The sequence below is a fragment of the Rhinoraja longicauda genome, chromosome 4 (assembly GCF_053455715.1).
Source record: "Rhinoraja longicauda isolate Sanriku21f chromosome 4, sRhiLon1.1, whole genome shotgun sequence".
NCBI classification, from domain to species: domain Eukaryota; kingdom Metazoa; phylum Chordata; class Chondrichthyes; order Rajiformes; family Arhynchobatidae; genus Rhinoraja; species Rhinoraja longicauda.
In genome coordinates, this window is record NC_135956.1 from 38,128,687 (window position 1) to 38,141,751 (window position 13,065).

At 38.0% G+C, this 13,065-nt stretch overlaps 1 protein-coding gene across 12 annotated transcripts in view; it reads left to right on the top strand.

The window, feature by feature from the left end:
• adgrb1a (adhesion G protein-coupled receptor B1a) overlaps positions 1–13,065 on the top strand; it is a 449,476-nt gene that overhangs the window by 131,080 nt on the left and 305,331 nt on the right. For 11 of the 12 annotated variants that reach the window (XM_078397552.1, XM_078397555.1, XM_078397557.1 and 8 more), the window contains one exon: positions 8,117–8,224. The exons of the other annotated variant lie outside the window; for it this stretch is intronic. In XM_078397552.1, coding sequence (XP_078253678.1) covers positions 8,117–8,224 — 108 coding nt within the window. The remainder of the gene's footprint in view (positions 1–8,116; positions 8,225–13,065) is intronic. 12 annotated transcript variants of the gene reach the window in all.

Below are 13,065 nucleotides of genomic sequence, written 5' to 3' on the forward strand. Positions count from 1 at the left end.
ACTGTCCTCATTCTATCATTTACTTTCTTTCTGTTGAGATTTCTCACTGTTTCTCATTTGTTCTTCACACTCATCACTCGCTCCCTTTATTTCATTCTGAAGCTCATGCCATAGTTGACTCCATTCTTCTAAATATTACTGTTCTCATCTTGCTTTTTCTTATAGTCTAAAAGTGAAAAGATTTTTGAAACCAAAGTGTACTAATTTCAATGTGTATGATATTACCATGTGATTTATGTGATGTTTCAGATGTATTTAATGATGCTGATTTAAAGAGTTGTCTTGCCTTCAATATCCCTGCCATTATTAATCTGCCAAAATGCAATTATGAGTAATTTGGTCTAAATTTTTCACTGTAATTGAATAATGGCCTTATCTGGGATTGCTTCTTTGAACATTGTGTGTTTTTCCTGCAAAGTATATTTCTTTCTATTAATCAAAAAACTGACAATTTAAATAATTTAACAGGTTTATCCTGGAAGTAGTTGAGCCATATGATGAGGATATTGGAGGTTCAATCCCTTTGTATGCTGGTTTACCTGATCTTTACAGAAGTAATTGGACGTGGCTCAGAAAGGGTTAAATGCTAGATATCCAATGGCCCATTTCAGAAGTACTCCAGGCATATATTGGCTGAGGACAAGATTAAGATTGGCTTTAATATTACATTGTGTAAAAAAAAAAGATCCTATGGCACTTGCGACTCTCACATAAACAATTGCCACATACCTTTGTTTCAGGAATTTCAACTTTTGTGGTATCAACCCAAACAATGAATCTACCCCATCAGAAGAAAGACAGAAGAGGGAATGGGAGGAGGGGGGGGGGGGGGGGGTATTGGTAAAACGCTGCCATGAGGAAAAAGATAAATGTCTAGTCATATTCCTCCACTTTTGCAAATCTGTGAATATTATCATTGTGATGATTGGGCCTACCTCACCATCTACTGGTGAAGCTAGCCTTGTTCTCTTAGAGACGTTCAGTTTCTGATTGAAGAAGAAAGATTTCAAGGTGAAAAGTCCCATGCAAGGAAATTACCTTGTAATTTAAAACAATTTACCAGAGGGATAAGACTGAAGAAAGAAGTAATGCAGGGATTGGATTTTATTTCTCTAAATTTGAGCTGGAAGATGGCCAAGGAAATGTTTTGAATGATGCAATGAAAAGAGGGAATTTCATTCTTGACAATGTCAATAAAAGCAATCGTGTAGCTAAGAGCATTTTAAAACAGATCTGAAGAAATTGTTTTACAAATTGAGTTGAAATGGTGGGAAGATTATTGGGAGGCAAGCTGTCAGTTATCCTATTTTAAAGGTAAGATACGATGTATAAAAGTAATACGAGGAGTCTTTTGTGATGAGACCTTTATGCAGTTTACTCTTTTGCTAAACATTTCTCATGCCTGTAGAATTTAGAAACTTATTGAAACGATAAGTGTTTATAACATGTTCATCCAACTGCCTGGATAGATTGTTAGAGCACAATTCTATGCAACCAAATTAACATAAGTAATAGAATCAAATGTTCGGCATGCCTGAAAGATTGGAGAGTGTGCAGGAATCCATTTTACTTGCAAAATCAGACACAGTAACGAAAAAAACGAATATAACTTCCAAATTGGCACGTAATTCCAGTAATATAAATTACAATGAATGTTAATGATTAGATCGAGGGAAATTATGTTCACTGTTTCACTGCAAAAATGCTTACGTCTTTCTTCTGACTTTGAAATCAAGTGAATAGTAATCAAGATTAGTGAAGTTTCTTTAGAATCACTATGCCAAGGGTTAATTTACAAACATTCATTTGCAGTGTAACTTTTGTGTGATTCATATTACATGAGTCTGGTTGGTTACAGTCTTTTCCCTCTGAAGCCAGCACCACAAATCATTTCCCAAATCAGTGGAAAGGAAAAGGACCTGCCAGAATTATCTGAGTTTATGGTAACTGAATGATATTTTAATAAGGGATCTTGATGGTGAGACTTTTAAGTTGAAGTCACTGGATGAAATAATGGTGTTGAATGTGACACATTCTTATGATTTGTCATTATCTGCTGTCTTAACAAGTGTTAACCTACTTTTACAAACTAATGCTACCATCAAAAGAGCAGGCTGCAGAATGTTTTACAAGAACAGCAGCTATAATGACACAGCATGATTTCAACCCCTGCTTTAGACTGTTCACCCAGTGAATATTTTATGCGACAGTTAGAGGGAAGGAGCTGTTATTGCAGAGTAGGGAGCTTATGAAATCACATTAGGAGAAAGAATGTGTCTTAGGAAATTATGCCAATCAACTATGAATACATTGTCATGTAATTTCTCCCTAAGTCAATAAAGTTCCATGTATGGGGAAAGCGCCAGAGAAATAAACATTCCTAGCCCACCCAAGGACATTTTCTACTTATTTTTGGGAGGGTAAATAACAATTTACTAGTCAGAGTAATTATTGAAGAAGTACGTGAGAGCAAACTCTCATCACTACACATCAATCCCATTGACTTCCCGAAACGTCACCCATTCCTTCTCTCCCGAGATGCTGCCTGACCTGCTGAGTTACTCCAGCATTTTGTGAATAAATCCCAATGACTTACCTGATGCAAGATTCATTTTCCAATGCATCAGTATGTTATTTACTTTGGATGAAATAAGTAAACCTGATCAGGATGATCCTAGATGTTATTCCACCATGTTAGTTAACAGCAGAAGATTACATTTCACTCCACTCCTCCTATCAGAGTTCATCCGAACCTAAAGTATTCCACACTTGAGCTATCAGTGTTCAGACCCAATGACCTGTTGTACTGGAAATCAGCCTGATCGGCTGGTCCATTCATTCTACTGAAGTGATGCTGCCCCACCCTCAAATCACGATCAAAGCATTTCAGGCCAGCATCAAGAGGAGAGTGAATTATTAGTCAGAGATACAATTCCAGTTCATTCACAGGCAGATAGCTTGGTACAAGCTGGAGGGAGTTAAATTCTCAGCCACTGTGCAAATCATGCAGATTACCACGAGTTTTACTTACCTTGGATCCTGAGCAAACACAGCTTAAATAATTACTTTAGCGAAGCTGAACGTTGTCTTTTTATCTAGATAGCTTGAAGATCATAATGTAATTACATCAATATCTATTTTCTCTGGAGGTCTGTTCATATGAAGATGACTGCAGTGCCATTCAAACATACAGATACTAAACAGAATTCCTTGTAATAATGAAACATTTAAAATTGTTTTTAAGCTCAATATAATGCAATTTTCCATTATATTTAAAATTGGACTTTTATTAATGGAAATATCAGCAGTTTTTTGTACATTATTCGTTGAAAAAAATGATGCATGTATTGACCATTAATCGTCATACAAACAGGCCAGCAGTTTCTGCTTGGTTGCATCTTGATCTGTTCAAAAGGAGGGGGTCATCTGAAAATTGGACACTTGGCCATGTAATTGATGCAATATTGAGGAAATGCTGCAGTGTTAAAGCGCTATCTTATCAATGAGACATTATGGTCTGCTCCAATTTCCCAAGTAAATGCAAAGGATTCCATGGTAGTATCCGAGGACAAACAGAGAAGTTGACCAGAAGTTTCAATTTCCTGGTCAGCATTTATCACTCAGCCAATATCATTAAAGTTGCTTTGAGTTTAACCCTGGCAACCTGTTGGGACAGTATTATGTGGGAGTTTTGAAGCATAAGGAATGTCCTGGATTGCCACATCAACAGAAAATGTCTCCACTTTGGGAACCCCTGGCTAGTACATTGTTGCATTTGGGGGAATATATTGCTGCCAGAAGGGGATAGTGGACAGGAAGGGACACTTGAGAATTTTTGCACAATAGACCACTGAATGAAGTGTGGAGGAACAGTTAAGTAATAGGAATTCAAAAGAGGTTTGGTAGCTTCCTTTGCACTGATGATCAAGAATCTTCAAGAGTGTTCCTACTTGGCAACAGTTTAAGTAAGGGTTTACTTGAGATTTTTGGATAGGAAAATGGAAAATAAAATCATTCATCCATTTTCATGGTAGAAAAGAGGACTGAACGGCCAGTTAACAGGCAAATTTAAAAGTAGAAGTTTAGAGATTGAATTTTTGAGGCACTGGTATTGGAATAGGAGGGAGTTGAATCTTTCGAGATAGACTGCACTCGAAATAGTTTCTTAACATGGTCCCAGCAGAATGAATGCAGTACCTCAGTGAGAAACAATGGTAAAAATAATAACTTGGCAATTAAAATAAAAATATAAGCAGGATTTTGGTCACATACTTCAATGTCCAAGCACCAGGTGAAAACGATTTTTAAATAAGTAAAGAAGATAAGGTAGAAGTAACAAAAAAAAGTTAAATTAAACAATGTGCGAAAAATAACATCAATGTGGAAGGACAGATTAGGGGCTCATTCTAAAACAGAATTAAAAAAATAAACTGAGTGTGTTAGAGGCTCAAATATCGCATTGAATGAAAAGGGATGATGATGCCAGGCAACCAGGCATGTTAATTAGTCGATAAAGGTGACAAAATATGGATCAAATGAGCTCAAAATGACAAGGAAAACCATTGCCAGAAACTGCAGCTCAAGAAAATAAAAGCAGTGATTATGATCTGAAATTGGTGAAATCAGTGTTAAGTCCAAAATCTTGTAGGGATCCTAAGCAAAATGTAACATCATGATTGTTAGAGGACAAGGCTGGAGAGTGCTCATAATTGGATCTTCAATAATCTAGGTCCAAAGCATGCATAGGTGAAGTGAAAGAAACGAAGAGGTCATTTTACCAATGGGGAAAAAACCCACTTGCAATTGTAGGAAGATAGGAGAGAATAATTACCAAAAGGCAATGGTTGACATTGCTGAATAACAAATTTAATATTGTCGACAAGGCAGAAAATTATAGAAATTCTGTACAATTCAGGCAGCATTAGTGAAGGGAAATAGTTAATTCCTTGGGTCAATGGAATTTTAGAAAATATTATGGAATTTACTGAATGAGCGCAGGGAAAAGGAGAGGGGAGGAGAAAACATGAAAAAAGAATGTGATTGTGTGCAAGGCAGAACCATTGTACGAAAAGGTATGATGGTGCCAGCCAATCGAGAATGGTAATTTGTCAATAAAGGTAGCAAAATATACATCAAGATGAGCTCAGAATGTCAGGAGAATCATTGCCAGAAACTGCTGTCCAAGAAAATGGAAGCGATGATTTTGATCTCAAATTGCTGAAATCAGTGTTTGGTCTAAAGATTTAGGGATGTTAACCAAACTAGGAGGTGCCATTCTCAGTCTTCAGTTATGTTTCAATTGAATGGTGTAAGGGAGAAATTAGAGTGGGAGTGCGATTTAAAAAAAAATTAAACCAACAAGTAATCAGTGACTCAGGGTCTCAGTTGTGCACTCTGCATTGGTTTCCTCATGATGTATACATTGTAAATAGTAGATACAGTAGTGTAGTGGAAACATATTGCAGCCTTACTTGGAAGAAGGTTGTGGACTTAAACCATTATGATTGTTGTCTCCTGGTCTCCTGATAGTAAGAATAAAGTGACAGATAGTATTCATTCATGTGCAGAGAAAAATCGCAAAATCAGAAATCCTTTTAATGGAAAAGTTAGTTTTCCGATAAATTGAGAAAAGCAAACAAGTTCAAGAGAGTAAGACAGTTAATTTCCTGAATGCACTCCAAAAAATGTCCTGGGTATTGTTTTTTAGAACTGACATGCAGCTGTACCATAATTGACTTGGTAATGAATAATGAGCCAAACATTAATTAACAGTGATTAAATTTAAGATTACTTTTGATAAAGAGAGACTTAAGACATTTTAGGTTCTTGTTGTGAGCATTATTTGGAGGAGAGACATCTTAATATCAGCAAATTGGTCAAAATTGTGATTTGCTAAAATTATAGATGAAGATCAAAAAAACATCCAGTGCTATTGGGATTTAATTACCAAGTGTAAACATTGTAGTTGACAGGTGGGGGAATGTAAAGGAATTGAAATGAAAGTGCCAAGGTGAATGCAGATCCTGAGTATTGGGCAGGATATAAAGAATAATGAAGAAATCAAATATGAAAGTCTAATCTGCAAATGACGTAGGTGAAAAATCTGCTAGCGATATGATTAATACAAAATAATTTAACAAGTGAAATAGTCGCCCAATGTAATATGGACCCTTTAAAAACAGACGCTAATAATGTTGCAAAGGATAATAAAGAAATGAGACGATTGTTTGATCATTACTTTAGTGTCAGTTTTCACAGAGGAGGAAGTGGTAATATATTTGACACCCAAGAGAAATTAAAAATGAACTGAAGAATGGCAGTCAGTAAATTAAAAAGAGAGCAGTATTAGAAAAATAATGGTGCAAAGCACCATTAGTGAACCTGGGACATGATGGTTTCTATTGCTATATTTTATTAAATGATTTAAAAAAATTGCAGATAGTAGCTGCAATCCTCTAAATTCCTCAGTTCAGAAATTTTCCTCATTTAATTCTGGAAACCATTTAGTTAATAAGTTGACATTTGGACAGGATACTTACTGATCGACCCTGGACTAATAAGTGGAAGCTAAAAGAGATTCTGAGGTCCATGCACACAGAGCAGCGACATCTAAGAGTCTCAGGCAAAAAATAATCAAAAAAACTAATAGTGTTAGCTTTTATCATTAGAATTTTAGAACATTAAAAAGTCTTGCTGCATTAAATTAAAACCTTGGTTAGAGCAGATCCAAAATAGTAACTCTAGTCCTTGGCATTCTAATATCCATATAAAAGGTTAAAAATGATTTTATGATTCCTTTAAGATTTTGATCGGATGGATTAGGAGATCTATTTTTGGCTGATGTGGGGATCGAGAACAAGGGGACAGAACATACAAATACAAGCTAGGTTATTCAGGAGAAAGATATGGAAACGTATCTTAAAGTTCAAGGAAAAGGTCAATATGTAGGCTTTTATCCCATATAAAAAAAGTTGATGATTTTAAATCTGATTTTTGCAAATCCCAATCAAGAAAAATGATGGCAACAGATGGATATATAAAGATGATCATGACCTAATTGAAAACAAGAAAAGGCAAGAGGGACTCTGTGGCCAGTCCTGTTCTTGGTTTCTTAATTACAGATATTCAACTGAGATGGCCCTATTCATTACATGCCCTTTTCCCCCCTGGCCCACCCCCAGGCACACTCCAGTTATCCTGCTACTTTATTTAATTCCCAGAGTCTGATCTGCCATTCAATGACATCATGTCGGAAATATATTTATCCCCAATTCTCCTTGTATTTCTCAGTGCTAATGCCAAATACTGGCACTGCTGCAATCTGGTGCCCAATTATACTTGAAGCAATCCAATCTACCAGAAGCAATGAGTAATGAGTAAACACTGGAATTTAATTGAAGGTAACCTCAACCTCCGATGTTAGACACTTCTTTCCATCAAGATGGCATGTGTTGATCTTAAAAGAAGGAAGAAATGAATATTAGGGGGATAATATTAATGAATAAGCAATAATAATGAGATGGGGAGAATATTTGGAGGATATGTGAGGGATCTCCCCATTGGAGAAAGAATATGTTTCTTGCAGACTGTGTCTTTCAAAAAGCCAAGAAGACAGAAACCATTCTCTTCCTTTTGGATGTCCCAACCGTTTCTACTGGGACTGACTGTGGCATCAGTTAAGGTAAAACAAATATTGCAGATTTGGGGAGTTTGCACAAGACTGATTTGCTGGATGCCAAACAATTAATTTGGCGAAAGGCAAAACTGGGCTTTACTCCATTGTTGTCATTTCTGGAAACAACTGACCCTGCAATTTTTAAGACACAAACCTTGAGCTGTGGAAAAATCCTGCCAAAATAATGAGGATCCATGGGAGGGGATGGGTGGATTTTTTCAAAATTAAAAAAATAAAAACAGTTCCATGTGCAATTTGAGAGACTGTTTCAACTTAGGATAAGTTGTTTTTATTTTAAATTCTGTGGCTTTAAATTGGTGGAAAATCTACTCAGAGCCATCAATTCACCTTCTCTGTGTGATTTGCATTGTAAAACTGTAATCCTGAATATGCTTGAAATGAAAGCAAAGGTTATTTACACAAGCCATTGCCTTGCCATAGCATTTGGACGCTATAGTTCCAGAAGCCAGTCACTGAGGTCAATAGACTACAGGAAACATCAGGATGTTGACGGTTTCCATCGCTATGGATACTCCTTATCTCAGACTGGTAAGTGTTGAAATGCAAACCTGCTGTTCAATACTAACCCTTTCTTCAGCCCATTGTGTGTTTGCTGCCGAAGCTATCACTATGAAACTGTGCTTACATTTTCATGAAAATATGTTTATCACCTCTAAGCCTGCATGTGCTTTGTTTTGTCTTCTGTTCCTTTAAAGAAGCTTGGTTGCAGCAAGTGTGGTAGCATTTATCCAGTTGGTTTTCCTGAGTTGACTTGTTTTTTCACCCATTCTTTCAGTTTAGGATACAATGAGTTCCCTTCAACACATATGATATCAGAGGAGCACTTAAAAGTCTTCATATTCCCTTTTAAGGATTTGTTTGCCCAACAACAACTTTTGGAATAATATTATACATTGGATCTTGAACAATAATTATATGTTTAGTCAAAACTTGCACTGTGAATTCAGAAATCTTTTTAGGTATAACGATGGTGGTATTTCTTCTTCACATAGTTTTGGATTAAAATTTCACTTTATTCAAAAACAGCCACAAATGTGCAAACTCAAGATAATATCAGCAAAGCAGAAAACTAGACGACCAGACTAAATAGGCATAAAAGGGCTAAGTACTTCATATCAATCAGAATTTGACTATAACTGAACTCGGAATGGGAGTTCTGAGCAGTGCAAGATTATAAGCCATTTGGATACCTTGTCCGATCCAAATTTAACAATTATTTTGCTTAACCGATTTACCGGGGATTTCAAAAATATCCTGAAAATCAAGGTATCAACAAATAATCGGGGCTAACACTTTCACTCTTCTCGGGAACATTTGAGCTAATGTCCGTGAGAGGCAAAGTTTAAAGCAGATGTGGGGGGTGGCAAGTATTTTACAGAGAGGGTGGTGGGTGCCTGGAACCTGCGACCTGAGGTATTAGTGGAGGCATGTACGATAGTGGCATTTGAGGTTTTTAGATAGGCACATGGATGTGCAGGGAATGGAGGGATATCGATCATATCCAGGCAAATGAGATCATTTCATCATGGCATCATGTTTGCCAAATTGTGGCCGACGGGCCTGTTACTGTGTTGTAGTTTTATATGTTCTATGTCCTATTTCAGTACCGGGGGGAGGTGGCAGTCCCAGTGGTGCCATCTTTTGGATGACCCAAGGATCTATCTACCTTCCCAAATATATTAAACCATTCCCTGGTATGACGCAAGTGCCAACAAAATTGAACAAATAAGATAATGGCAGTGTGAATATCATGTCGAAGGTCTAAGGGCATATTAGCCTGAAAACACCCAATCTCTTGATCTCAGAAGCTATGCAGACTCAGGCCCAGACCAGAGTCACACTGCACAGAAACTGGCCCTTCAGCCCAACTTGCCCACGCTAACCAAAATGCCCCATCTACACCAGTCCAAACTTCCCACGTTTGGTCTATATCCCTCTAAACCTTTCCTCTTCATGTGCTGTAGACTTTTAAAAGACATTTGGATAAGCACATGAAGAGGAAAGGTTTAGAGGGATATAGACCAAACGTGGGAAGTTTGGACTGGTGTAGATGGGGTATTTTGGTCAGCATGGGCAAGTTGGGCTGAAGGGCCAGTTTCTGTGCAGTGTGACTCTGGCTCTATGAATCTAATGTACAGAAGCTTTGTGTATTAATACAAAGGATGGAGGCATTACCAATAAAGTCAACATTTATTCCTCCTCCTGATTTGAACTGCAGAGTTAGTCAGGTCATTTGAGAGGGAGTTAATAGTTAACCACATGGCTTTGGATCAGATGCAGTCTAGTTGAGGCATGGGTGGAAGATTTCCTTCTCTTGATGACATTAATGAACCAAATGGATTTCCATAACAACCATTAATTTCATAATAACCATTACTAAAAGTACAATATTTCTGTTCCTACATGGTATGACCTCCCATCATCATTAGTGCAGACCTCTGGATTGAGATTACAGTAACTGAGTCTGATAGGCTGGGTTTGTTCTATATGGAAATGCAGAGGCTGAGGAGCCTGATAGAGATATGCAAAATTACAAGAGGCCATATTATACATGGTGTACAATAGAGAATAATATTCCAGCAGTATCTAATCGAGAGATAAGGGATAAGAAGTTTAAAGGCAATCTTAGGAAGAATATTTTTCACCAGAATGTGGTTGAAATCTAGAATGCTGTCTGAAGGGCAGGTGGGAACATTTAAGAAGTAAATGGATGAGTACTTGCATCTCTATGGTATGGAATGCAAAAGATCATTGCTGGTAAATGGGATTAATAGTGCGCTCTATTAGCTGTTCACCACTTTGGGACATCCTAAAATCGAGAAATGTGCGAGAGAAATGCCAGTCCTTATTATCTTTGAGGCAAAGTTCAATGGGAAGTTCGATCTTCAAACTCTACATTTGGGATTCAGTGACATAATGTCAATATTTTTCATTTTAAATATTCCCTGCAAAGTTTTAACAAAAATAACTGGTGTCAAACTTTCCCCAAGTCACCACCTCAATATTTTCAGTTGGTTGTCTCCTGTTTTCATTGTAAAATGGACTAAAGTTGGATAGATCGAATTGCCTGTTTGATTGAGATATTGACTTCTTTATTTCATCATTTGGATGTGCTCCCTGGCCTAGCTTTACTAATACAGCCAAAATGTTTTTATAGGTTGTATATTTCAATTTCCTTTAGCTTGCACAATATAAATCCTTTGACTAGAAAAATGACTAGTAAGAGAAAGCAAAGAGTGATGGTCGGCAGAAACGTTGGTTAATGGCAAGGATGAAATTTGTAGACTGCAGGAAGACATCAATAATCTTGGTCGGTAGGTGCTAATGTGGCAAATAGATATGATGCAACTGGGATAGCAAATAAAGAAAAGGAGCACATAATACATGATACCAGGTAACTTAGAATAGCAACGTGCATGTCCACCGATTCCTAATAGGATGCAATCAGCTAAATGCTGGGGAGGACAGTCTTTGGTTTAAACCAGCATTCCTCCCTACACAAATGGCGGGGAGGGTTGAGGGAATTGGATTGTATGTGGGAGTGATCAGGTTGGGGATTAGAAACAAGTTTGTGATGAGTCTCAGATCCCCAGGAACTTGAAGTGTTGTTTCTCTCCACGGTCCCATTGATGAGCTCCAGGTAGCCATGGCTACAGCAGACTGTACTTTGCTCAAGATGCACGTTTTCCACTTTTTGTGCAAGAATAAAATTGACAAAGGATTGCATGGCAAGATAATAATGAATAGCAGAAGGGTTCTTAAGGAGCGAGATAGGATCCAACTAATTATGGCAGTGCTAAACCGGACAATGCAGAGAAGGGAGAGATTATGTTCTGAGCCCTGTTTCACTGGGTTGATCATCATAACAGGTACTTAAATGTACCTAGTGCCTCTGCATTTGAAGGAAGCAAGTTTGCATGTTTTTTCTTCCACAAGGACTGAAAAAATACCTTATCAAGAAAGGATAACAAGGTGGGATTTATTTTTGGAAAAGGAATGGCTAGAAATTCATCCCCAGTAACTAGCACTAAACAAAGTCTATAGTAATGGCTGTGTTGGAAGGAACTGCAGATGCTGCTTTAAACCGAAGATAGGCACAAAAATCTGGTGTAACTCAGCGGGTTAGACAGCATCTCTGCAGAGAAGGAATGGGTCATGTGTCAGGTCGAGAACAAGGGTCTTGACCCGAAACGTCACCTAATGGCTGCTTGTTCTTCACCATTTTCAGAATCTGGTTCCTTGGAGTTGACTTTCAGAAGATGAGAAGACAAGTAACTGTTGCAGTATAATGCATTTAATGCCATTGATCCTCGATGAATTCCTAAACAATGATGGTGTCAAGTTAGGAAGAGGGGATGTTCAACGAGATCTGGGTGTCCTAGTGCATCAGTCACTGAAAGGAAGCATGCAGGTACAGCAGGCAGTGAAGAAAGCCAATGGAATGTTGGCCTTTGTAACAAGAGGAGTTGAGTATAAGAGCAAAGAGGTCCTTCTACAGTTGTACCGGGCCCTGGTGAGACCGCACCTGGAGTACTGTGTGCAGTTTTGGTCTCCAAATTTGAGGAAGGATATTCTTGCTATTGAGGGCGTGCAGCGTAGGTTCACTAGGTTGATTCCCGGAATGGCGGGACTGTCGTATGTTGAAAGGCTGGAGCAATTAGGCTTGTATACACTGGAATTTAGAATGATGAGGGGGGACCTTATTGAAACATATAAGATAATTAGGGGATTGGACACATTAGAGGCAGGAAACATGTTCCCAATGTTGGGGGAGTCCAGAACAAGGGGCCACAGTTTAAGAATAAGGGGTAGGCCATTTAGAACGGAGATGAGGAAGAACTTTTTCAGTCAGAGAGTGGTGAAGGTGTGGAATTCTCTGCCTCAGAAGGCAGTGGAGGCCAGTTCGTTGGATGCTTTCAAGAGAGAGCTGGATAGAGCTCTTAAGGATAGCGGAGTGAGGGGGTATGGGGAGAAGGCAGGAACGGGGTACTGATTGAGAGTGATCAGCCATGATCGCATTGAATGGTGGTGCTGGCTCGAAAGGCTGAATGGCCTACTCCTGCACCTATTGTCTATTGTCTATTGTCTATTAATTAACCCGTCAAAGTTATTCAGATTGAGACCAAGCAAATAAATGAGACGTTGAAAGGAATTCAATGTCCCTGAATCTATATCCCAGCAAGGAGTCTCTGGTTTTGAGTGGAAAGGTGCCAATCTTTTTTTAAAGAAGGAAATCTAAGTAATAAAATGTCAACCCCATTTAAAAGCAAGTCAAAATTTAGGGTGAAAAGGTAAAAATGAAAACACATCAGGATAAAAAGCAAGCACTTACAAAAAATAATATGTTAGGTAAGGTTTTGAGCAGAATA